The sequence below is a fragment of the Morone saxatilis genome, unplaced genomic scaffold (genome assembly GCF_004916995.1).
Source record: "Morone saxatilis isolate NCDOM2014 unplaced genomic scaffold, NCSU_SB_2.0 Contig22, whole genome shotgun sequence".
NCBI lineage: Eukaryota > Metazoa > Chordata > Actinopteri > Moronidae > Morone > Morone saxatilis.
Genome location: NW_023339785.1, coordinates 12,285,985 through 12,311,170, shown reverse-complemented (window position 1 = coordinate 12,311,170; position 25,186 = coordinate 12,285,985). Strand labels below are relative to the sequence as shown.

General features: G+C 41.0%; 4 protein-coding genes across 5 annotated transcripts in view; 1 reads left to right on the top strand and 3 right to left on the bottom strand.

Moving 5' to 3' along the window:
* dnajc4 (DnaJ (Hsp40) homolog, subfamily C, member 4) overlaps positions 1–2,971 on the bottom strand; it is a 4,197-nt gene extending 1,226 nt beyond the window's left edge. The window contains exons 1-7 of the mRNA XM_035669052.1: positions 2,876–2,971; positions 2,408–2,473; positions 1,904–2,015; positions 1,676–1,766; positions 1,098–1,279; positions 589–756; positions 154–240 (exon numbers count right to left, since the gene is read on the bottom strand). Coding sequence (XP_035524945.1) covers positions 154–240; positions 589–756; positions 1,098–1,279; positions 1,676–1,766; positions 1,904–1,995 — 620 coding nt within the window. The 5' untranslated portion in view covers positions 1,996–2,015; positions 2,408–2,473; positions 2,876–2,971. The remainder of the gene's footprint in view (positions 1–153; positions 241–588; positions 757–1,097; positions 1,280–1,675; positions 1,767–1,903; positions 2,016–2,407; positions 2,474–2,875) is intronic.
* On the top strand, positions 2,426–9,115 carry nudt22 (nudix (nucleoside diphosphate linked moiety X)-type motif 22). 2 transcript variants are annotated; one of them, XM_035669050.1, is made up of 9 exons: positions 2,426–2,500; positions 3,479–3,582; positions 3,922–3,973; positions 5,345–5,481; positions 6,319–6,913; positions 6,990–7,109; positions 7,886–7,983; positions 8,500–8,593; positions 8,736–9,115. In XM_035669050.1, exons 4-9 carry the CDS (start codon positions 5,393–5,395, stop codon positions 8,853–8,855), a joined length of 1,116 nt encoding a protein of 371 aa, XP_035524943.1. In that variant the 5' UTR covers positions 2,426–2,500; positions 3,479–3,582; positions 3,922–3,973; positions 5,345–5,392; the 3' UTR covers positions 8,856–9,115. The 2 variants fall into 2 exon arrangements, with proteins under 2 accessions (XP_035524943.1, XP_035524942.1); XM_035669049.1 differs by having other exon boundaries at positions 2,468–2,500; positions 5,337–5,481.
* LOC118333969 (heterogeneous nuclear ribonucleoprotein U-like protein 2) lies at positions 8,914–13,984 on the bottom strand. Its single transcript, XM_035669791.1, has 9 exons — positions 13,819–13,984; positions 12,947–13,103; positions 12,340–12,466; positions 11,427–11,549; positions 11,214–11,315; positions 10,755–10,923; positions 10,004–10,231; positions 9,842–9,894; positions 8,914–9,298 (listed from the first exon to the last, which is right to left on the bottom strand). The coding sequence occupies exons 1-9, from the start codon at positions 13,982–13,984 to the stop codon at positions 9,239–9,241; spliced, it is 1,185 nt and encodes a 394-aa protein (XP_035525684.1). The 3' UTR covers positions 8,914–9,238.
* Positions 13,985–15,332: 1,348 nt separating this feature from the next.
* zgc:153018 (uncharacterized protein LOC767701 homolog) lies at positions 15,333–22,414 on the bottom strand. The gene is made up of 4 exons (XM_035669503.1): positions 21,945–22,414; positions 20,815–20,952; positions 20,201–20,279; positions 15,333–17,604 (listed from the first exon to the last, which is right to left on the bottom strand). Exons 1-4 carry the CDS (start codon positions 22,265–22,267, stop codon positions 17,413–17,415), a joined length of 732 nt encoding a protein of 243 aa, XP_035525396.1. The 5' UTR covers positions 22,268–22,414; the 3' UTR covers positions 15,333–17,412.
* Positions 22,415–25,186: the final 2,772 nt, after the last annotated feature.

The window sequence follows — 25,186 nt, the reverse complement described above, 5'->3', positions numbered from 1 at the left end:
TACAGAGTTGCTGCAGCGGCCCAGGGTTTGCTGCGTGTCACCCCCCTCTCTCTGCCCCCCTTTCCTGTCTGTCTTCGGCCCAAAAAAATAAAATAAATTGACTGTTAGCAGCTTAATGTGCCATCAAACGGAAGAAGATGCAAAAACACTCACCTCGCCCGCTCTTTGGACTGATTGTAAATTTCTGTGATGACTCGATCTTTCTCGTCCATGAAGTTATTGTGAACTTCTTCCAGTTTCCTGAAAGAGTTGGAGTAACACTTGAATCACAGAATAACTTTGCTTAACCCAAAAACGTGTTGCTCAGCGGGCTCAGTTTGTATTTATGAGTTTGCACAGCTGTTACAACAGCTCTTCAGATCATCAAGTGAATCTCCACAAACACAAGTGGCACAGAGTCGGTGTGTGAAAACAAATACAAGGACACGAGACATGAGGTTGTGCCAAGACACATGTCCACAAACTGTCCCATTCATCTGGATGTGAACGTGCAGCAAAGAGTCCAGGAAACAAGATGGCTGCTGTGGGAAGTCGTGTGTGGCAAAGTTAAAATATCAAGAACAAACAGAAAAAGAGCTGGTTTTATACCTGAAGAAGATTACGTGGGCTCCGACACTGAGCACCATGGTGATGAGGCAGTAGCTCATCAGGCGGAAGTTCCTCCTCCTCTTCTTCTGCCACTCCTCCGCTGACATCTCGTGTGCGCTAGACTGACGAAACTGCTCCCAGTAACGCGAGCTCTCCTGGGAGTCCGTACTGATGGTAAAGTAGTTTAAGAAAGATCGTGATTCAAAAATAGAGAGGTGGGACGATCGTACAAATGTTAAAAAATAAAACATTTTGTGGGCCCCTTTTGCCCAAAGTCAATGTATACTTGCCCCTATACAAAATCTGTTTTTCTTAGTGGTTATGAACTAACAACAACGACCCTCTCAGGTTTCACTTCCTTCACAAGAACAGCAAGGCCACAGTCTTCTTGCTGCACAAGAACGTCAACCAATTGAATTTTTTTCGCAGCGTTAACAGTTTTAAAGGACGTGGAGTAAGGTCAGGCTACGTAAGCAGAATAAGCATAAACAGATTGTGTGTATGTTCACCTGGCTCTGTAGCTGGTGTGACTGGAGGCAGACCTGAATGCCTCGCTGCCGCTGTATGGATGTCTGATTTTGAAGTCGTACTCCTTCCTGCTCAGGTTCCTGCTCAGCACTCGGTAGGCCTCGTTCAGCTCCACAAACTGGCTGTGCAGCGCTGGGTTGGATGGGTCGCTGTCTGGGTGCAGCTGCATGACGAGGAGTGGGTCGGTGACAATAATGAAGCGTACAGACCAAACCAACCGATGAACCAATAGATATTCTGGTGCAGGCATGTGTTTATCTGGACATGTTGCACTAACACACAAAATATTACTTTCTGTGTTAAACACATATGAATGGGCTGCAATCACAACAATGCTTTTTCCTTTAAGGGTGAGTTGTATCACCTCTATGCCAAAACCACAAGGTAAATACACATGCACATCCTTATTTACACAGAGAGCCACAACATGAAAACAAACAATCAGGAAGCCCACTGTGGGAACCGTTAAAAAGTAAAAACTCAGTAGTGAAAGGCTGCCCTCATGTGGTCAGATGTTGTTTTCTTAAATGCACAGCTTGTTAACTATTGAGGGTCCTACCTTCTTCGATTTGTCGAAAAATGCATTTTTAATTTCCTCCAGGCTCGCATCAGATTTAACTCCCAGGAGATCGTAGTAGTTCACAGCTTTTCTGTGGCGAGAAAGCAAAGAACTCAAAACCAAACAGGCATTCAGACCTGTTCATAAAGTACATAAACACAGTCTCTTAGTTGTGTTCAGTCAACACACACACACACACACATATACATGTATACATACAAAGTCTACCTGTGTGCGTAGCTTTGGGAGAACAGGCGCAGTCCGCTCCTGCAGCACCAAAGACAACTCTGACATAGACGCAGCTGAGCCTCCAACTGCATGATGGGCAATTTATGAGGACCTGTGCAGAGATGACAGATGTTAACATCAGCAATGATACAAAAAAGAAATTCCAGGAGATGCAGGAAGTCATTTGAAACTAAAATATTAATGACCAACTGGGCAGACTCAGTATGAACATCTGTTTAAATACTTTTGGTTAATAGAAACAAAACAAAAACACAGAAATGGCTGCAGGCAAAGCCCACAAATCAAGAAATAAATGTAAAACCTGACAATATATGTGCCTATAATATATCTATATTATAACCTATTGTCTTCATGTTATTCAAAGATCCTGTATAATCACCGAGTCAACACACATATTTAGATATCGATAACAGAGATTAAAATAATGACAGAAACACTGTTAAAGAGGTCAACGTTGCTACTAGACAGTTTTCCTTTCTTTACCTTTCAGTGTGTTTCCATTGAAAATGATGCTGTCAGCAGCTGCCCCCTCATCGGTTCACATGTGACCTGAGTGAGGACAACAACAGGGAAGAGGTGAGCCGAATACCTGTAAAGGGAGGACTGAAACACAACCAGCTGATCCTCTCTGATCCATTCAGTCACTGTGACACCGTGCAGCTTTGTCCCTGGGGTCGTGGGACCCTGTGCAAAAAAAGTTGTTATTATAGAGCTTAATCTGAGTTAAACACGACTGCTTTAATGTTGTGTTTCCATATGAATCGCGCTGAGTTTCCAACAGGAACACTTTGTTCTGCTAACTGAAGCTAACCGGGGTTCGTCTCTCTGCTCTCTGCCTGGTAACAATTATCTGACGTCAACCTGCGCTGTTGTGCAAAAGATGAAGGACAACATGCTCCAGATATCTGAACAAGTATAGAGCCAGGACTTTAACAAAGAAAGGTGACATACCAGCAGCACTCAGTTTCATAACAGTGGCTGTATGTGGGGCCGTTGCATAAACACAGTAAAGCTGACGGGTACAACCGGAAGGCTGGAGCATGCCCCTTCAAAATAAAGCAGCAGTTTGTAGACTACTCGGGTATTTTACGGCTCATACAGTGAGCCACGTCCTGCCACTGCTGTGTAACTAAATATAATACTTAACAGAGCAGACAACACATCATTATGAAGGTGAATATATGTATCATTTATATGAATATATACTTTATTTGGAAAAAAATAATAATTCTTACATTTTATTTATTTATTTTCTACTTTCTTTGTTGTTTTTAACTTTAACTTTCAACGCATGGTCCAGTGTTTTTGTTTTGATTATGACCGGAAGTTGTCGTTGATTCTAGGGACATTACCACAATAAAAGCCCGTGTTTGTTTTCCCATGTTAACCCTGTTGTTCACCCACAGAGGACATAATCTTTATGCAGTATCCTGACACTTAACAATACACATTGAATGCACCAGCTCACATACACAGTGGTTTTAAATATACACAGTAATTAACATTGTCCTCTGCTGTCAGTGTTTCTGATGATGTGACATATTCAACCTGCAGTTCAGACTGTCGGTCACTGGGTGGTGATAATGAACACTTTTCTACCGTCTGTCAAATAAAGAGGAAGAAACTACACTCTTCTGCATACGCGTCCATCTAGGAAGGTAAGATCAAACTACAGCGTTTGGCTCCAGATTTAACACATATTTATTATTGTTCAGGCTGCTGTAATAATGTCACACGCTACAAAGCACCGGCGGTGTTATTGTTCATAATCATCTGTGATTTGCAGTCTTTCTGTCTGTGTTGAGCCTCAGCATGAACTGAAACTGAAGTCAGTGAAGAGTCGGAACAGTTTACACCATTTAAGCTAACTCAATAACTGTGATGGCTTTAGTTACTGAGTAATCCTCCTGTGTGATAACGTTACTGTTCACTGGTTACACCCAGAAATAATCTGTCATCCAGGAGTGACTCATTTGATTGTTGTCTTATCTTCACAGCTGTTTGCTTTCCATCAGCTTTCAAACAGCTGTGTGATCTGCTCAATTAAAGGTAAAACAATCAGTAAACCACACGCTGCTCCCTCAACACGTTTCACCCTGCTGGTGATGTCACCACAGGTCTCAAGACACCTGTAGTGACATCACAGATTGGGGGCGTGGTCGAAAGCAGAGTTTTCTTGCCAGTTACAGCCATTGACAGTATATATATATATATATATATATTAGTTAACTCAAAGGTTACATTCACACTGCAAACCTTAGTGCTCACTTCTCATTTGTTGCTCAGATCTGTTTTGTTTTGTTTGTGTGTTCACGTTGTTTTTTAAATGTGGCTCATATCAGATTCCAGTGTGAACAGGTCTCGGTCCTGAAGTGACCCACATGACAAATGTTCATCTATAGTGACCTAAAATTCACATGACTTCTGATAGGACTGTTCACACGGAGGTTACAATGGAAAGAAAATCTGATCTGTATCTGAATTGAAACAGGTGTGAACATGTTAAAAGATCAGATTACATGTAAACGGTTCACGCTGTTATGATTCACATATGATTCATGTATCGGTCACTTGTGCCTGCAGTGTGAACGTAACCACAGAGAACAGCAACCTTAATGAAACATTTTAATGACACCTTCATCACAACTCTGAAAACAAAAGTGACCACATAACTATCAATTGAAATATTACTGGATATCCTCCATTATATATTCTTTGATCAATATTCGGGGCTAATGTCCTGATACCAACACAGATACTTTTAAAGGCTCTGCTCACACACAGGTGTTTTACAGTTATTCTCATTAGACCTCTGTTCACCAAACTCATTGTGACATACAAAGCTGGGATTTGAGGATTTGGGGATTGGAGATAGTTTGTACACATCCAAACAGTTCTGAGAAGAGCTTTAATCAGGTAGATTACGTGAAATCACCTGTAATCACCTGTGTGGGTCGACTACGACTTTATAGAGCTTTAAAAGTCCTTTTGTGAACATAAAAAGGTTAAATATGTGAGAATGAGTAAATGTGGATTAAAAGTGGTTTACGTTTGCTTTCACTTTCCATTATCACATTTCAAGAGTTATTTAATCATTTAATAATAATTATTGAACAACACCTGTGATTAAATTCAACAGTTTAACAAAATGCTTAACTACAGGTTGTCATTGTGTTTTTGTTCTTTGATGGTGCTGTGCAGAAATAAACAAACATGAAGCGCAGTGTTTCAGGGGTTTGACTTGTTTGAAGTTATTGGCCGACTTGTTATGAATGAATCCACAAAAGAGCTTGTGCTTTCCTCTTGGCGTGTCTGTTTGTGTTTGAGACGTTTTCAGATTCAGCTCTTTACAGCGTTTATAGTTGCCGTTTCTATTCTGTGTTAACAGTTGGTATTGATGTTTTTATGTGAGGATTACAGAGCTGCAACAGTGTGAGTGAAGACTTCGATGACAACCCTCAGTGAGAGATGATGGACTCTGAGGTGTCTGTGCTGCTTCACTGTGCAGCCTGGAGCGGCCTTCTGGAGTCTCAAGTGCAAGTGGAGCTCTCTGAAAGGTAGGAACATAAATCAGACCTCAACCACAGACTTATAATAATAATAATAATAATAATAATAATAATAATAATAATAATAATTATAAAACCTTTCTACTGAACAACACAGCGGCTCAAACATGTAATACTGATATTGGGACAGAAAGTAGTAGTTAAATCCTTTTTATCACCACTGACACTAGATCTAAGGTGATATACTCTATATACAGTACATGTACAGTACCAACAAGTACAGATCCTACTAACAAGTATTGTCTGTGTATCTAGAGCTTGATCTGTCTTATTCTTCTGTGCCACAGACCTCCATTCTTGACCAAAAACTATTATTATTATTATTATTATTATGTCTGTTATATAAAAAGACATCAGGGAGCCACACAGTTGCAGCGGGGGACATGTTTCTTCATTACAGAGAATATCAGCAAAGCAGTTTATGTTGAGTTAATCCCACAAACACCGTTCTGCTACCTTAAATACACAGTAAAAGATAATCCCCAATTAATGCAGTATTACTAATGTGATGAGCTGTTTTAGCCTTTATTATTATATTATTATTATTATTAAGGTTAGACAGACATGTTTGAAGACATATACACCAATAATCTGAATACTAATATATGTCTAATATGTTGTTTCTGCAATAAAATATAATTTACACAGTAAAATCCTTAAAAACTACTTCTATCTACTCCTTCTACCTCATTCAAAATTTACAGAAACTATGAATATGCTAAAGTTTTCCTGCTGGACACAAGATATCTCCTACGTGCACTGGAGGCTTCAAGTTTTTTTCTCACACTTGTATAAGTTTGTTTTACTTCCTCTCCGTCTGCCCAGATTTAACAGGCAGACAGATCCGACTCTGGAGCGTCAGATAGAGGAGGCGTGGACACATCGGGTGTCCAAAGAGCCGTGGCTTTTCAACGGGTCCAAATTCAGACTGCACTCTTTCTGCTTGGCCTCTCCTGCCGTTACTCTCAAACACCCAACCTGCACTCAATCACCCCACGTCCCCGTTGTGGACCATGCAGGAGAGGGTCAGGAAGGGGAGTTAAAGAGGAGGCAAAGTACGGAGGAAAATATGTGTACCAGTGATTCTCTGCATCACACTGCTCAGAACAGTGTGGATGAAAGAGGCAGAAATCAGGCAGAAAACACAGATGAGCAGGAGACTGGGCCGCTCCTCACTCTGAGACTGGGCCTGACATGCTACAAAGACTACCTGGGGACAAACTGGTCGTGTGAAGTGGCAGAGCTCCGTCGGCGTGGAGAGGTGGAGTTCGGTGATGCCCTGGCGCTGCTGGCTCAGCCTCTGGGCGTGGGTGGCGTCCTGTGCACAGACGACGGTCAGGTGGTGTTGATCAGGAGGAGCCAGAGGGTGGCGGAGGCGGGGGGGCTCCTGGACATCCCCGGAGGTCACCCAGAGCCAAAGGTGAGGAAGAACCAAGTGGGGTGAAGTGTCACTAATGTGCTAGATGTGTTACTTACACCATCGCCGCCCTCCTCAGGTGGTGTGTGAGCGTCTGGGCCAGGAGGTGCGTGAGGAGCAGATCAGTGTGGACATGATGCAGCAGAGGCCCGTCGTCTCAGAGCTGTTCTCGTCCGTGTGCACTGAGATCAGGGACGAGGTGGGTTCTCAAACCGCTGTGGACTCTTTAGTTCACGTCAAGTTGTTTGAGTGCTTTTTGATTTGTTGGTAAATCAGTTAACTCAAGTCCTGCTTTTTTACTCTTAATATGAAACTATGGCTGCAATTAATTATACTTTTGTAATCAGTATATTGATTTCTGTTTTGATTAATTGGTTAATCATTTAGTCTATAAAATCGTACAAAATGTTACACCTTTAAATCACTCTTTTCCTCCGACCGAGAGTCCAAAACCCAAAGATAATAATTTTACTAACACGTAATAGAAAGGGAAGCTGGACCCAGCAAATATTTGAGTTGTTTTTTTTAGTCAGTAACTAAATTAAACAATTAATTTATTGTCTAAATTCAACTAATCGATGAATTGTTTCAGCACTAGTTAAAAAAGGTCAGGCTGTTTCTGTCCTTCAGTGATGAAGGAAGAAATCTGAAGATATAACTTGAGCCCAAAAGACCAAAACTGAACCAACTGAAAAATAATTGTTTTAAAGATGATCTTGCAGTTAACTGCAGTTAAAACTTCTGCGTAAAATATTATATTATAACATCTTTCGATTAAGAAAGCATTTTATTTAGTTAGTCCAGGTGAACATTGTTCCGAGCTCAGTCAGCATTTAAACTCGACCAGCTGTTGAGCAAAGACTAAAATGTATATTGATATTCACTTTAGAAATTCTTTGGAAAACAATAGTGTTTAACATTGTGACCTTTAATCTCTCTCCTCCTTCATCCCGTCTCCCCTCTGTCCGTCTCCAGGTGAATATTCCTCTGAGCTCCCTCGGAGAGCCCATCCTGATGGGCGTCGCTCTGAATCACACCAGCGCTGGCAGGCCGAGTGCTGAGTTCTACGTCAGGTACTTAATATTACCTTTAGTTTGAAATATTAACTGAAGGCTGTGAGCAAATGTATGTGTCTATTTGGGGGTCTATAATATAAAAATGGACACAAACCTCTGCCAGTCAACACCAGTCATGGTGTTAGAAAAAATGTTATATTACAATGGGAAAAAAACCCCATTACTCATCTACTGTAGCTCTCAAGCTGTCCTGTGAAATAAGGTGTTTTTTTTGTGTCATGCTGAAATCTCTTCATATAAAATAAATTCAAGGTCACTGGTTCTGAGACAAAAGTGCCACTGTCCCTCATAACAGTGTAGAATTTAATGTAAGAGAGACCTGGCTGAGACTGCAGCATCAAGAGCTGCCGATAATAAAAGATTATCTGACATAATATATATAACATATTAAGAATGGGCCCATTAGGGACAGACAGCTGATATATTTGCTGTGATCTGAGATAAGGAGTGCAAGTTGTCCTAGGTTTGCTTTATAAAGATGTTATGTAGAGTCAGTTATCTCTGTGTCCTCAGTTGCTCTTTGACGTCTGATGAAGTCAGAAAGTTGTACTGGAAAGGAGGAGCGGAGGCCAACGAGTCCACAGATATTGTGTTCCTCAGCAGAGCGGTGAGTAATGTATAGTTACAGATCTATAACGAGCTTTCTTGACTTCAGAAAGTTCAGTAGATACCAAGATGTATATACATGTGGGATTTAAAATCTAAAAGCACCAATATTGTTAAGACTTTGTTGTCCCTGAAATTTGTAGGATGTGTTGCAGCTGGACAGAAGCAGCCCTGTGTGGGCGGAGCTGTGTCCTTCAGCTAAAGGAGCCGTGCTGCTTTATCAGACAGTGAAGCCTGACGGAGAGCAAAGTCAGAGCAGATGACACAACAATCAGCTGATCAGAGGATGGATCCAGGCGATCAAATGTACAAACACTCCTCTAAAAGTTCAGGGATTTATTACTGTTTGACTTTAAGCACTCTCTGACCAATACTAGTGTTAGAACTGTGCAAAATACTGTATTTTTTTATATTATTTGTACACTGTGCAGTAAAAACATGATCGAATTTAAAAATCTATTTTGAATAAAAATCCTAAAAAGTAACCTGGTTTCCATTGTTAAATGATTAAATATTACAACACTGATTATCTCTGATTGACCAAAGCAGCGAGTGCAACAAAATTAAGTGACATCAGTAGAATTATTGTCCTTGTAAACGCAGATAGTGCAGCAGCACCGGTCTCTTCTTGCTCCAGGTGTCTTCATCAGTAACCTTCATAACCAAAGTCTCTGTAGTAGCTCTGGTCCTGATACGCCATGTTCCACTGAAATGTAAAAGGCATAAAAGCACAATGTGATTTAGTTTAATCTGTGAAAAAACACTTGAGTAGGTTGTTGCATTATATTAGCTGAGCTGCAGTAACATGTGCAGTGTTTGTGTATATATAAATATATTTACAAGTTTATGATTTAATTGATAAGTAGTGGAGAAGGGGTAAGAATAAATATGTGTATACTTCCTCCTACTCCTTTTCAAACAGATTTCATTTGTGTTTATGAGGATGTATTAATTGGGTTTGTGTACAGGATTATTGTTCGCTTCATTTCTATGTTTTTTTTTTATTTGTTCGAAATGAATATAAAACAAACAAATAGCACGCTCAAGATCAGCTCAACTACATCTATAATGAAGAAGAAATTAAATGGTAATGTAATTGATGTCCTCGGGTGAGAGAACAGTTCACGTCCCACCTGCCTCCGTTACTGACTAACTGACCTAATGTCCTCAAACTGCAGCTGAGCTAATGAGGTTAATGAGGTTATTGTTTGGTTTGACTGTATGTTGAACAGGACTCCACAGCACTCACATATCTTGGTTGCTGCCTCCATGGCTGCATGTTGAGTCTGCCGTTGTTCCACCCTACAATGACAACAATGAAATTAACTAAACACCCTAAAATATCATATATAAAATAATAAATATAATATAAAAGTCTCCCACAGTACAGCCCCTCATTTCGCACACTGACCATGAAGTCCAGTCCACTGCATCCTATGTGAGGGTGGAGGGCCGTGGGGGTGTGGTCTTTTCTTGTAAAACCTGGGTTTCTTTTTGTCCTGTTTGGCTATGGGGGGCAGAAGTCTGCGAGCCTCCTCTTTATACTCCTGCAGGAGCGTCTGTGCCTGATCCCGAGGCAGCCCGACATACTGCAGCTCCTCCAGCAGGTCGCTCTGCTGCTCCGGAAGACTGCAGCTCACTGGAGAGGAGGAGCAAAGTTTAAGTTGCGGAAGCTTGACAGAAATTATGTCCACGTCAACCTGTATGGGACTCACTCATATTACTCTGCTGTCCCAGGTTGATTATAATTGTGAGAAGTGGCAGAGGCTTCAGTCTAGTGTGTATTTCCATACTGGAAGAACTGGTTCAAGACCAGTGGCTGGTTGCCCATGTCTCTTCTTTCAGAGAAGTCAAATACTATAAATCAAAATCACTTAATTACAATAAAACCCCAATTTCTTCCCTTGTCCCTTCCCCAACTTCCAAAAAATGTGAGTTAAAATATTATATTCCTCCTTTTGCTGGGACCCCCTACAACTCACTGAAGGACCACTGTTAAACCTCTGAATTAAATAACTTAAGTACACAATAAAGTTGTGTATCCCAAAGAAAGAAATGTAAATATTAGTTTCCACCTCTAATAGAAATGTGTTTCATATTGACTGCCAACCCCTACACTGGCAGTGAGGTACTCTTATTAATCACTGAGATGTAAGTCAGACCTTGGAGTTTAAGCAGGGCGGTCTCGGGGATCTGCTCTCCGTCACTCGTCTGGTGCAGAGACAGTCGTCTTTTCCACTCGTCCGCTGAGGGAAAGACCACCACCACTTTGCGCCTGAAGCCTGTAAACAGCTGCAGCTTGTAACGGCGTGCAGAGAAGAGGATGTTGCACTGGACAACAGAGAGAATATGGTAAGAGGAGGTGGAATACAATTTCCAAGTACTGTTGCGTCAGTGTTTCAGTGGATATTTAATTACAGTCTTATGACTAAATGACTTTGATATTGATCTGAGACTGAAGTTGACATTTTGTCCAACATGCTGTAATCGTTTTAGAAGAAGGTTTTAAACACAATTAAGTCCTTACAATATCAGTACCAGACTGGAAATAATTCTGTGACAGTAATTTAACAGGGTTTTCAGAGTTAAATCGATATATATGTTTAGTAGTGAAGAGTTACCTGATCAAGGATATAGTTGCCAGGAGTCTGAGCAGCCATTTTGATCAAATCAGTTAGACACTGAGAGGCCTGCTGCAGCCTGCTGTCCCTCTGTCCACCACTCTACACACACACACACACACAACACACACTTTAGATCAGTGGTTCAGTCATAAATTGAATCTCTGAATGTGAATATAAAACACGAGAGTGATGACTGAAGGTTTGACTGACAATCATACATGCGAGCAGCTCCTCTGTGCCCAACAGTCTGTACTGCTTCTCTGGATGCTGCTTCATGTGAGTCCTGGCCCAGTGGCTCTTCCCAGAACCAGGAAGACCAACCATTAACAACACCTGGAGGGAGAAAGGATTCCAGTGTTTCATATCCTGTCTGAAAATAACCAGAAGAAGTTGTTTCTAGCCACAAACACAAGATGCATATCTCAAATACTATGAGATGGATTACCACTAAATGTTGTAGAGACATTCATAATCTCACTATCAGCCGTACTCTGGTTTATGATCAAATACCTACGAAAGACATTCTTCTGAATCAGCTGTACTTTAGTACTGATTAGCAAATGTTGGCAAGGTGAAGGTTACACCTGCTAAAGATCAGTGTGAGCTTAGCATGTAGCTCAAATCGATTCATTCATAAGTAACATTCGTGAATTTCCAAAGGCAACACAGTCTACATGTTCATGTATTCCTTAAAGGGACACTTCACCCATTTGCATTAAGCTTTGTATCGTTAGAAACCCGGTCATATTTTTGAATGGTCGTGCACCATTCCCTCATTCTGCAGACGGGAGAAATACGGATTTCAGTGTTCAATCCTGCTTCCAATGATGTAAAAACAAATCGTATATTGCATCATTGGAAGCGAATCTCAAAATCTTGAAAGATGGGGTGAGCTACAACACTCCCTTTCTCGTCAACCGCACCAAATAAAATTATGTACATTTCGACTACAATACATTACTACCCATTTCAATATGATAATGTTCACGGTGAAATGCTTCTTTAAATGGTGTTTTGACGAACTCTTCGTATCACAAAGGAAGATAAAACAACTTGTGAAATAATCTTCAATCAGCTTCCATTAACTTCATCAATCCTTCAGTGAACTACTTTGTCTCTCAACCTCACACTGGATGGAGAGGGACTCCCGATGGGCGGCCACCCATGCCAGCAGAACGGCTAACGGAACCTGATGAACCGAGGGAAACGGGGCCAGAGGACGGAATGTGGGTCCAGGTAAATCTGAGAACCTACACAGGCGCGAGGGACGACAAAGCCTGCGCCACAGCGACAGAGAACAGGCACCCCCATCAGAGAACAATCCCACCGTTCTTATGGAAAGAGAAGCTCAACAGCGCGTCTGTGAACGAAAGATGTCGCACAAACAAAAACAAGATCTTCTGCAAAGAACAAAGCAAAACAAGATTCAAAGGCAAACGGGAAACTGGAGTGCACTCACAGCGTAGCAGCCAATGATGTCCCCCTTCGGTGAAAAGTTCTCCAAAACTTCCTCCTTCCCCCTGAACACTTTTTCGCGTCCACGAAGCGAAAGACAATTCTTCTTCACCTGGTAACGAGACTACACAGACAGAAATGATCTATAAATAAGTCCCAGAAAAGGTTCCTGTTCCAAATTATGACTAAGATGAACACCTAATCTACCGCAGCGCAGGGGGAAGCTTGCAGTGACCAGCCACCCGGCGTAAGGATCCATTCTCTTGTCTCCTCACTGCTTGTCTGCCGACTCCTCTCCAGCCTCACTAAAGCACACAAGCACTGCAAGCACGCCATAGGTAGCGCTCAGCCGGACACAGCGAGGGGATCGACCAGAACCGAGGGCTGACCACACGACGTTCAGGCGAGCCACGCAAAGTGAGGTGGCTGCATCTGTAAAGTAAGGAGGGATTCTCTTAATGACTGCTCTTAATCTCAAAAGCTCTCTGACTATTTCTACTAAAAACTATCAAGAAAAATACAAACAACACAGTTTTACATGTCCTGCACCAGACGCGGTGAGTGTGTAAAGCGTACATGGTTACACTTGATTCATCTTCTCCCCCCCCGCCTCTTCTCTCTCGTCCGCGGAGGTTGAGACTGTTCTGGTTGAGGAAAATAGACCATGCCCTACAACACATTACAACCATTTATATTATAATCTCACTCTCTATTCTAAAGAGATCTCCACGTCAAAGTTTAGGCAATTATTCAATATATTCGTTCAAACCGTTCATTCCATGGATATTATATATAGGAAAGGCCTGAAAATATATTGTACTGTTAATATTTATTTATTTTAGTGCTTCAATCCCTTCAATATTATACATCTGTTCTAATCATAGGTTATTCTTTTTCTCTGTCATCAATTTTTTACTAAGTGCATTCTTTGACTGAACCTGAAGCCTTTAATGTCTTCCAGCTCACCCCTGTTGAAACAAATTGATCCTACTTTACCTTTTGTATCGTATCCCTCTTTGAACTCATAGAAGCTCTTCCTGCACACCCCTGCCTGGCGCTTCACATCCTCTCGGAGCGCTGCCACCCTGCCGCTCCTCCTGCTCTCTTCCTCATCCCCCTGCTCTGCTCCTCCTCTCCTCCCACACACTCTGAACAGTCCGCAGGTTTCGTCCCCCTGCAGCCGCTGCTTCCTGTGTTGCGAGTCTTGAATCTCCTGGTGCGTCTCTATACACCAGCGCCGTAGCCAGCCTCCTGTCGGCGTGGGGTGGGGCGGTTCGAAGGTGTCGGATCTGAGGTTGTTCTGAAAGTGTCATCGAAGGTCGGTAGAGGATCCCCGGTTTTGATCTGCTCTGAAGCAACCAAAGACGGCTCACCAGCCCGCCTTCGCCACCCCTGAAGTTAAACCGAGCTCTTCTCAAGCTGGACCCGTCGGCACTTTTAACTTCTAAGTCGTTAGCTTCATGTTAGCCAGCGTATAATTGGGTTGGTCTTCTTCTTATGTTTGTGTGTTTGTTGTTGTTGTTTGTTGGAGCTTCTTCAGTAATAGAAACAAAACAACGAACAGACCTAAAGTTAAAAAACTGTTTCAAAGACGTTGGATAAAATCGGTTCAATATGAGCCCTGTCTGAGGGCTCCCTTCTCCTGTTGTTATCGGTCAGACGGACACCAGGAGTCTACTGCTACCAGCGGTTAGTAACGGTATACACTACGTGTAACTGAATTATCACTGTATTTAAAGGAAGATGATGAAGAGAGAAGATAGATAGAAACTAAGAAATAGATATAAGATACGATACGATAGATAGATAGATAGATAGATAGATCCCCGAAGGGAAATTATAGTGTTATAGCAGCTGATTCAGAGTCAACTATTATTAGAAAGTCTTTTTGCAGTTATCCACTTCAGTACAGTAACTTAACCATTATCTATTGCATCTGAAAACTATTTATTATTTATTTTTTCGTAGCTGAAATTCAGTTTTAAAAAAACAAACATAAATACAATAATTCAAACACATCTTCCCATGCTGCCCATATTGTATATAGTGTCATATCCACATACCTCATGTGGATAAAGAAACCTGCACGTTAATATTTATTTCAGCATCCTTTGCACTCTGCACCATCTACTGTCTACAAATGTTATTGTTTTTTGTTTGTTTACATATATATGTATGTGTCTATGTCTGTTGAGCCTGTTGTCCTGTTTATTTATTCTTAGTCTGTGTACATTTTGAACATAAAACCGCAGTCAATTTCCTTGTATGTGTGCACATACCTGGCCAATGAAAGTGATTCTGATTCATCGGGTATACTCACTTCTGTAACGCTCATCATTCAGTAATGTTCTAGCAGCTGACTTTTCTTTCCAAGGATAGCAAGGGATGACATAGTTATCTAATTTTACTTTACTCAAAATGCAGAATTACTGTATGTAGTTGTCTCACCCTTTAGTCTGTGGGCATGTATTGATTCTTCAGTGGCTAATGTTAAGTTCTTAATGATCCTTACTGCCTGAAGACTAGCTGTAGGAGTTAAGTGACAATATGTAAATACTATTGGGTTAAATATGGAGGAGTAGTCTTACTGTTTACTGTATTTATTTCCACCCTTGTTATGATATGCATGTAGTTTTTAGTATATAGTAAGTTGAGACATAATTTTTTCAGAATGAGAAACTTTTTATTTGACAAACAAGACAAATGCAAAAAAAAATGCACACAAACAGGTAAAAGGTAAAAAGCAAGACATTGTCAGTCATAATACAAAATACATTTGATATATTACATTTCAAGTTAGACTTGACTGTATTGTCTCTTTTTTCTTCAGATTTCTTGCTCCACTGTCAGTGTGTCATTACAACCACTCGGGTCAGTGATAACAGGAGAGAAGTTCAGAAACAACATTGAATCATCTGTTTTAAAACTTCAACAACGTTAGTCATTTCTCTCCTCTTCACTGACCCTAATGAGCTCCACACAAATCTCTCTCAGTGAGAAAACACATCACATATCACAGATCCTTGTAGTTTACCTTCTAATTATTCTCTACAAGTATCATTTGAGAGGATTTGACGCTTCATTAACGCCCGGAGCGGCCATGTCCACACAAACAGCATCATAACAACAATCGTCACAGGAAGAGAGAACGTCAGCAGTGATTTTTCCGTTACACAACAGAACATTCAGGTCATGCTCACACAGTGAGCCTGTTTTTCTCGTACATGGTGGCTCAGTCTCACTCTCACCACATGCTTCACAATAAAAGCACCTCAGTGCTACATCTGAATATTACACTCAGAGCAGTCAACACAAATGTATTCTCCCTGATGAGGACACAACAATGTAAAATGTGGGACTCCAGCTGAAATGTAAACAAACATGCATATTAAATATATCCAAAATAGACACCATCTGGATGCTTCTAGCTTCTAAATAACGCTGTGGTTATTAGATCACTGAATACATCTGCTTCAACTATTCAAATGAGTGCTTTCTTCTGTAAAATCCCTTTTGAGTTGAGGTTTGTCCCAGTAAGTGCTCATTGTTACATTGGAGTCACAGAACTACGGCTCCATTTTTCTAAAAAATAAATTCCTGCACACCTTCGACAAACCCATTTAACAACTCATTTAACAACAAACTTAGAGCAACTCTGAGAATCCTTCAAGACTCTTCTAACCATATAGACGAATATTAATATAATTAATATAATATTCAGTCTGCTGCATGATTTAAAAAAATGTTTAACTAGTTTTCTAACAGAAAATATATCTGAAAATTACATATGTGCTTAATTTTTTACACCATAAATCTTTATTATCAGTTATATCTATCTATAATGAGTTGTTACTATTATTTTTCAGTTTCACATATAATACTGCATATATATTTTTCTTGTGTAATGCTGCATTCACTGTCAACAGAACAGGAAGAACAGAAAAACCTTCAGACCTACACATTATTCTAAGATAAATTAGCTTCTTCTTGGATCCTTTTAAATAAGTAGAATCTATTGTACTGGTGTTATTATTGGATGTCGTTTACAACTGCCAGCGTTGTAGGGTTTGCAGCTTTTTTGCCAACAGTTTGTTGACGCCTGTATTCCTTTTTTACCGTCACCGTCAGCATTTCTTAATATATCTAACTTAGAATGAGTGAGTCACAACTTTTAAAGAGTCTGTTTTTAAATATAAACTAGTTTTTATCATTCAGAACAATAGATGCTTAGTTCTGTGACGAAGAGGCACAAACTGGGGCTGCGTTATGGTGGTTGGCCCAGAAATTATATCATTATATAATACAGCCTGACTGATACTGGCAATACAATGTTTGAGATTTTAAAAATCTTAATATGACTGCAGATATTTTGTACTATTAAGAAGTAACAACCAGATTCTTTGGTTCTTAAAGAAGTGTCACTTATTTCAGATTGAACAGTGTAAAACTACCAGTTCTCTCTGGAGGACAAACTATATAATGGAGACACTGTTTATACATGACCTGAAACATATCTTTGGCAATTATATACTGACATTTCTTGTTACTTATTGGCTTTACTGGCTTTATCAATCAGGCTCTATTGTATAAGATGATTAAATAATGAATTATATATATATAAAAGCTTGTCCTAAACCACACTTACATATTCTACATGCAGTAGTAAGACGTAGTTTTAAAAATAAGTTCAGACCGTGGAAGTGAGTGTACCATCTGATATCAGCCCCTCATACACTCTCAGTTAGACCAGCAGGGTGGGTGTTGCTGGAGCAGGTGAGGGGGAGCCGCTGTCAGATAGGCTGTGTCCCAGCAGCAGCTCCTTCTCTCGGGGACGACACGGCACGCTGATGTGCTGGCTGTGAGAGTGGTAGAGCCGCAGGAAAGCCAGGATGGACTGAGCCAGCCACAGAGCTGTCACACACCACAGAGACACCTGAGGACACAGGGTGTGGTTGATTACTCTCTGATCTACTGAAAAAACATTTTTTCTTCTTGTTCCCACAGTTGGATGTTTGAGCTTCACTGTGCATAATGATGTATGAGCATGAAGTTAGGATATAGACAAAGGGGATGTTCCTTCACATTGTACTAGAGCTGACAAGTGAAAGAGTTTCTCTGTGCTTCATTGGCAAATCTGATTTAAGGGCGGGGGCTCATGAGCATGATTGTGACAGTCAGAAATAGCTCGGGTCAGTAGTGCTAGACTTGAGAGCACTCACCCAGTGCACTAAACACTTGAGAATGACTTCAGCACGACAGAGATGGTAGAACAGTCTTTGTCGAACTTTGGAAAGAGCAGCATAGAGAATGTATAAGTCAGTAGGGATAGAGCGTAGAGGTAGTAGATGTGACTTGTGGAGTGGGGAAGCATCAGGATACACTGCTTGAAGTGTATTATTGTTGTGTCGAAGGAGGACCATATCCTCTCGTCCCCTGCTGCACCCTGGAATACCAATGTCGTGGAAGCACTCTTTAAGGGCGTTTTGATGGCACTACTAGCGGGAAAAAGATTGCGACGCGACGGACAACCAATGTGCACATTAGACGCAAAAGGTGCTGTTTGGGTATGTGGACGGTGGTGGGTGGTGTGTGTGTGTGGTAGGAGGTGGCGTCGGAGCCAGCAGCCTGCTCGCAGCGGCGGATTGAAGAGGGAAGAGGGACGGTGGCCGAAGTTTCGTGTGGTGCAAGACCCGAGACAAGAAGTGGCGTTCACAGGCGGGAAGAAACAGGGAAAGACGCGGCACGTAAGGATAGCCAATAATTGTACGAGCTGAATCTGTCGCGCGAGGCGCGCACGCTAGGGCCGGAGAACGTCTCATCAAGCGCCACCAGAACAGAAAGTTTAGCCTCAGCAAGAAGCAAAGCGCAGAAGCACTCTTCTCAGCTACACGAATACCGTGGTGGCACGGCTTTGTCCTCTATAAGCCCCATGGTTTGTGCCAGTGCCGTGAGAGACAGCAGTCTGGACGGCAGCGTCGGTGCTTGGAACGGCACGGGCAGATAGACAGCGAAGGTCATGATCTCGGTGTCTGCACTTCAGTGCGATGGTGCACTTTCGTTCTCGCGTGCTCTTCATGCAGTCGCAGGGTGTGTGCAGTGAGTCGCAGAATGGACTCAAATGAAACATCTCGACATGACAAAGGGAGCAAACGAGCGGCCTGAATTCAAACACAATCAACGGACAGCTAGCGGGTGCTTGTTCTGCGCTGATCGCTAATCGCATTTGACCCACCTGTCTGTCGCTCTTAGCGCTTCGTGCGGTGACGACGCGCCGGCTATGTGACGGGCCGGCACGACGGGAGCCTGTCAGAAAAACAGGCAGCTGCTAGTAGCCTCTAGCCTCATCATTTTTGCGGCACGCGCAGGGGTTGCAGAACAGCGTGATGCAGGCCGTGCCCGGGGGAACGGTAGGCCGGCGTTTTATATCCTTGTTAAATTATATTGCGCGGCTCGGCGCGGCGAGCCGGTATAGACTCCGTATGAGTTCAGATAAGACAGGAGCTGACACGAGCAGGCGGGCCCGCGCGAGGGTCAGCCTGTTGAAGTATAAATGATGCGATTGGGAAGGAAACGTGTAGCTGTTAAAGATGCACCCCCCCGCGCCACCCCCCCACCCCCCCGCCCACCCGCCCCGCCGAGGTCGCATACCACATCACACACGACACATTATAGTTAAGACTGACCACAGCTGTGCAAGCGAGCCAAGGGGAGGTCAGCTGGAGCCGATAAGCACAGGCTGAAGCACAGGAGTTCAGCTGCGTGGTAATGACTGTACTGCGAATTCAATAGAGGCTGGAACAATTGAAAAAGGTCGCTGATCTGGTTCTCTTGGGTCATTCGGCCGTCTCTACCAGCGACGTGCTGTTCCAGTCTGAAGCAGGTTTGTGGGAGTGAAAGTACATTGCCGTGACGTAATGTCTACCAGTGGGATCTTGTGTGCTCCTAGTTTTAACAGTAGCCATCAAGGTTTGATGCCGACTCTTCACCCCTCAAGATTATGTTGTCTCAAGATCTCTCCCAGGTTAACAGATTGAAATCCAATAGAGCCATATCTGTCTGGTAAAAAGTAACATCAGGTTTACAGCATGATAACTATGTTTAATTGTTATAGAATACATTGTTCTATTCAGTACTGCAAGCTACCAGAATTTTTATCATTTAAAAACGATGTGTGTGCTGAGTTTCTGGCAGCCTCGTCAGCCAACAAAAGGCCATAAGACTTTGTTGGCTTGTAGTTATTTTAACCTTTATTTACTTGCAAATGTCGAATGGTAAACCTAACTAGATTCAATTAGGGATTTAAAAGGATTCAGAATTTATAAATAGATTAGATTCTTTCTATACAGACAATCAATTTAAAATTGTAATAAAAATGCCATCAAACACAAAACTAGCTAAATAATCTCAAAAAGGCTCCAAACCCTCATGTTGTAAGAATAAACCTGCTAGCTGTGTGTTTTTTTATATATAAATATTGAGCAGCTGGTTTCAGAAAACTGCTGCCCGTAGCAACGTCTGAGTGCTCCTACCTGTGCCAGTCCGAGCTCTGTGTAGAAAGAGGAGGTGTCCACATCCAGGTAAAGAGGAACAGACTGGGACTCTGCACAGCTGAACACAAAAAAACAAACATGAAGGGGTGAGGAAGGATCCACAACAACACTTTTATCAGTCCAACATCAACACTGGATCAAAAGATGTGAAGATGTATCACAAAGTTGGGCCAAATGTGTCGATCATCAGTAATGTTTCCATACTGTTCATATCATGACACCCATCCTTTTACTATCTGTGGTTGTATTATGTCATTGTGGATAATATATGAGCTATTTAATTTGCTGGATTATCCCAAAACAAACAGTTTCTTTACTATATCAGAATATAAAAATATCAACGTGTGTTTTAAAATGACATAAACCATCACAGATGATTCACTCAGTATGATTTATTTAATAATTACAGGTGGATCAGTGTGCAAAGTTGTGGATTGTTTGTTTAAACAACTGCACCAAACATCATAATTACAGTAACAGGAATCACATCAATAACAGCTAAAATAACCATTACAAATGTAACATATAACTCCTACAACAAACATCCACACCCAGGAGGTCCGGCCATAAGAGTTCATTGTCAAACAGTGTACCTGTACGGCCGTGTGTTGTCGTCAGTCACGGTGTCGCACCAGGAGACCAGCCCCAGAGACAGGATGACACTGGCCCCTCCAGACAGGAAGAGCACGCACACACTCAGCAGCACCGTCAGGAAGGATGAAAACAGGGTGCTGAGCAGAAAACACAGCCAGCCGTCAGATACAGGAACAGACTAAAAGCTATGTGTATGTATGTGGTATGTGTTGACTGTCATATAGTTAACTGAATATGTTATTAGTTTTAGACTGTTGGTCAGCACATTGAGCTCTGGGAAATGTTAATCTGCACTTTATCACTTTATAGTTTAATTTCACTCTATTGAGCTCTAATACCCACAAAAGCTGTGATGTAGAAAAGGCTATAATTCATATTTTCAGCTCATTCTTAATGTCAGGAAGGTGTTTGTATGTCTACCTTCTGTTTTAGTTTACTTTAAGTATATCTATAGACATATTAATAATGTACTTCTACGTGTATATAGATTTTTTAGAAACAAAACATGTGGTGGTTGTAGCTATGTACTTACTGTTGAGTGCTTTTATTACAGTGCAGTAGTTTTATTTCCACTTTCTAAAAGATATATAAAATAGTACTATTTACCTCTCCAACTACCGTTACACAACTAATGCTGCAGCAACTACAACTCAGATATTTTACTTCAGTACACACAGAAATATGAGTGTAAAAATACAAGTAAAGGTCCTGCATTCAAAATCTTACTGTACACAATAATTAGCAGCAAAATATACTTAAAGTACCACAAGTGAAAGTTCTCATCATGCAGAATAATACACATTATATTACTGGATTATAATTGTTGATGCATTAATATGTACACCACTATAATGCTGCAGCTGGTAAAGGTGCTGGGTAGCTTAACCTACAATAATATATACTATAATGTGTTAGTTGATGGATATTTTGAATTAATAATCTAAATCTGAAGCTTTAAAATTAATGTAGTGGAGTAAAAAGTACTTAGTTACATTCCACCACTGTATATAAGTGTTATTCCACTGTTTCAGTACATATATATATATTATATTTATATGTATGTGTATGTGTGTATGTGTGTGTGGTATATATGCAGAACTAGGTCAGTGTTATAATGTCAGTCACTCACTCATCATGTCGTCCGTGCAGATAGAAGAGATACCTCCAGCCCTGCGCTGCGCCGTACAGGACCGTGAAAATACCCACAAATGTGGTGAACTGGCAGGCTGCCGGTGGGCCCCACTGCTGCACCACCAGGTGGGGGACGTCTCCCGGCTGCCCCGTCAGCTCGGCCCGGTCCTCGGTCCTCCAGTAGCCGGTGGAGAAGAGTGCGCAGCGGCCTTTGAACGCGGAGCCATTGAGAGCCATGGGGACGACCACCAACAAGCCCGCCACCACCGACAGGACGTGAGCCGCACAGTGAGCGAGCAGCAGCCGCCGGTCCAGCTCCATGTTAGAGGTCAGACTCAACTGTGTCCACGTTGTAGGCAGAGTATAATAATGTCAGCACATCCCCGGGTGTGTCTGTGTAACGGTGCACCGTGGTGGAGGGTATTTAAAGAAACCAGGGCGGGGACCGACTCACCGCTCCGCAGTCCGTCTGTTACACAACAGAGAGCCGGAGGACGCACAGAGGGATCACTCCGCCTCCTTCTCCAGGATCTATAAACACAGTTATTATCACACTACACCAGAGGTTACCAGCCTTTTGACTAAGTGACATATCTTATGGATATTTTATGTTTATGTTCAGAACTGTACAATGAACCCATTTAGGGAACTTTTCATACAATCCTCTGTCGCTTGTTGTTGTTGTTTAATAATCATATTTCCTAATAAGGAGTAAGTGTTTTTTTATTCTACAAGACAAGTTACTTAACAATTTACTTTAGTTTACATTTCTTCACAGAAGTAAACCAAACACTGAGCTAGAGGCCTACTGGGTATATTATTTTTTGTTTTCTCACACCCCTTAAAACCAAGAAGGCCTCTCGAGCCCCCATGAAGCTTTGTTGACCCCTAGTGAAAAGTAAATAAATACATTAAATTAAAGAGCTTTTTGTAAACCATATTCCTACAATACTAAATTGAAAGAAAAAAAATTCACTTGAAGATTTTTAATTTCTTTTTCCATGGGAGTAAAGTGGAATTTTAAATATTTGGTTTGTAACACGTGAAAAGTTCTTAATGGATAAATTTCTGTAAGATAAAGTCAGGTATGAGTTGTTATTAGACATATTTCTTAGTAGAAGTTACGATGTTTAAAGTGTTTTCCTTGTAGAAAGGTGGTGGGTAGACAATAATATAACAATATTATGTAAGAATAATATCATATTAATTAATTAATTTTAAGAAACAGGAGCTTTGATGAGTGGAAAAGTGTAAATTAAGTTACTGATCTATTCACCATAGTTCACTGATCCTATTGAACACCTCACTGGTGCAGTACTGGGGTTTCTGTTTCACTGGTTACTGAATGTAAACAGTGTTTATAAAAAATGTCACAGACCATAAAGAGGATAAGAAACTCTGCCCCATTGCTGTATCAGTTTGTTTATTCAATAACACATTAAAACAGACGAGAGCGTATCTCTGCTAAAGTTTCTCAATGTGTTATTTTAAGATAGTGTAGTCATGGAAACAACCACTTCGGGTCGGCTGATACTTCTCTCTACACAAACGATCTTTGGTGCTCTACGTTCCCCTGGCAGTGACGTAGTCGCGGCGTCATGACGTCTGTTTGTGCCAACTGGCTCCAGAGGATTGAATCAGCCTGCAGACAAAGTGATTATCTGGATGATCACTGATGAAGGGTTTGATGAATTACCTTAATCACAAAGACATTTCACTCTTGGCAGCTCTGAGGTATAAACATTTAAATAATTAATTTGCCCAATTTTCTTTAAAAAAAAAAAAAAAAACAGCTTCTGGGTCCAGATATTTAAACATAAATGGGCTAAATTATACATTTTTACAATTAAATTATGAACTAAACATTTTTATTTTTCTTCTTCTTTAACTTCATGTTACACAACAGTGTTTCATAATCCTAATTACAAATACTCAGCTGTTACAAGGCCAATATAGTCTGAACCCAGCATCCAGAGAGTCATGCTGCCTGAGCTTCTCTCATTCTGAGGCAACATATGAGTCCTGTTAAACAACCTGACAGGACAGATAAGCATCATTGCTCTGGGTGGTCTGACACTATAGAGAACCACACACACACAGTCTTTTTGATTGCCCCAAAAGGCCAGGAGGAATGTGGGGTGGAGCTGGGGTGAAATTCTTCCCTCTGGGTCAGACATTGGCATCCGCCTATAACCCCCCACCCTACTGATAAATCAAAGCTGATCTTTGACGCTACCGCATAATAACTATGTCAACACCTGAATTTAAGGGTTAAGTTATGAACATATTGATTATATCAATTATAAAATGTACAAAAAGAGGGAACCAACAAGTCAAATGTCAACTTCACGTTGTTGAACTACTAAAAATCTAATCAAACTCACCCTACATATAACCTCGGGGGCCAGTGTTACCTGATACACAAATAAAACTAAATACTTATAATGTTAAACTAAATATACTAAACAAAATAATAATAATAATAATAATAATAATTTAGCTAAAACAATAACTAGAAACACAAAATACTGTCAAAATCTATATAATGAAGCAAACATGTAGACAAATCCAACTTTAGATAAACAACAAATAAATAGCTCCTACACTTCCCAGAGTGAATTACCGATGAATGAACATAATGAACGAGTGTCATAAGGTTAATACAGAGGACAGACTGCCTTATAGAAACACTGAGCTCAGCATTATGAGAATCAGTTGAGAGTGAGGGAGAAAATGGATTGAACTGATGGTTAGTAAACAGTTAATTAATTTAATTTGGATGCTAATAATACATAATTTGGATTTATAAATACAAATGCACATAACGCAGTTATTTATGTTTTCATGGTTCTTCGTTTGATATAACATAATAATGAGTTCATAGAGGCCACTGTCTAATTGATCCACTATTACTTCTTCTTTTTTTTTTTAAACATGTCACGTTTATCTTTTAAAAAAGCTTAAAATGTGGTTGTCTTTCCGACACAGACGAGTCCAGCACACAACACATATAACACATAATATATAAGTGTGTAAAGCAGAAAGTTATCCTTGGCTCTGACAGAGACTGCAGCAAATAGCGGACTGGGACGGAATCTGGAAAGGGTCAATTTAAGGCCATTGACAGGATGTTTAACGTTAAATGTTTATGAAACTATAAATAAAAATAGTGTCGTAAGTAAGTCCGGTTAAGTTCACTGTTTTCAATCAAACCAATCAAAATGCCGAAACCCGGGATCG

Bases quoted from the DNA above. Each gene is read 5' to 3' on its own strand.
- nudt22 (XM_035669050.1), top strand. From the start codon at position 5,393: ATGATGGACTCTGAGGTGTCTGTGCTGCTTCACTGTGCAGCCTGGAGC. The intron at 5,482-6,318 runs GTAGGAACATAA...CCGTCTGCCCAG, and splicing joins CAAGTGGAGCTCTCTGAAAG to ATTTAACAGGCAGACAGATC. The intron at 8,594-8,735 runs GTGAGTAATGTA...TGAAATTTGTAG, and splicing joins TTGTGTTCCTCAGCAGAGCG to GATGTGTTGCAGCTGGACAG.
- LOC118333969 (XM_035669791.1), bottom strand. From the start codon at position 13,984: ATGACACTTTCAGAACAACCTCAGATCCGACACCTTCGAACCGCCCCA. The intron at 11,550-12,339 runs GTTGAGAGACAA...TTCTCCCTCCAG, and splicing joins CCCTCTCCATCCAGTGTGAG to GTGTTGTTAATGGTTGGTCT. The intron at 10,232-10,754 runs GTCTGACTTACA...CCTCCTCTCCAG, and splicing joins CGCCCTGCTTAAACTCCAAG to TGAGCTGCAGTCTTCCGGAG.
- zgc:153018 (XM_035669503.1), bottom strand. From the start codon at position 22,267: ATGGAGCTGGACCGGCGGCTGCTGCTCGCTCACTGTGCGGCTCACGTC. The intron at 20,953-21,944 runs GTGAGTGACTGA...TTTTCTGCTCAG, and splicing joins CTGCACGGACGACATGATGA to CACCCTGTTTTCATCCTTCC. The intron at 17,605-20,200 runs GTAGGAGCACTC...CTGTGTCCTCAG, and splicing joins CAGAGCTCGGACTGGCACAG to GTGTCTCTGTGGTGTGTGAC.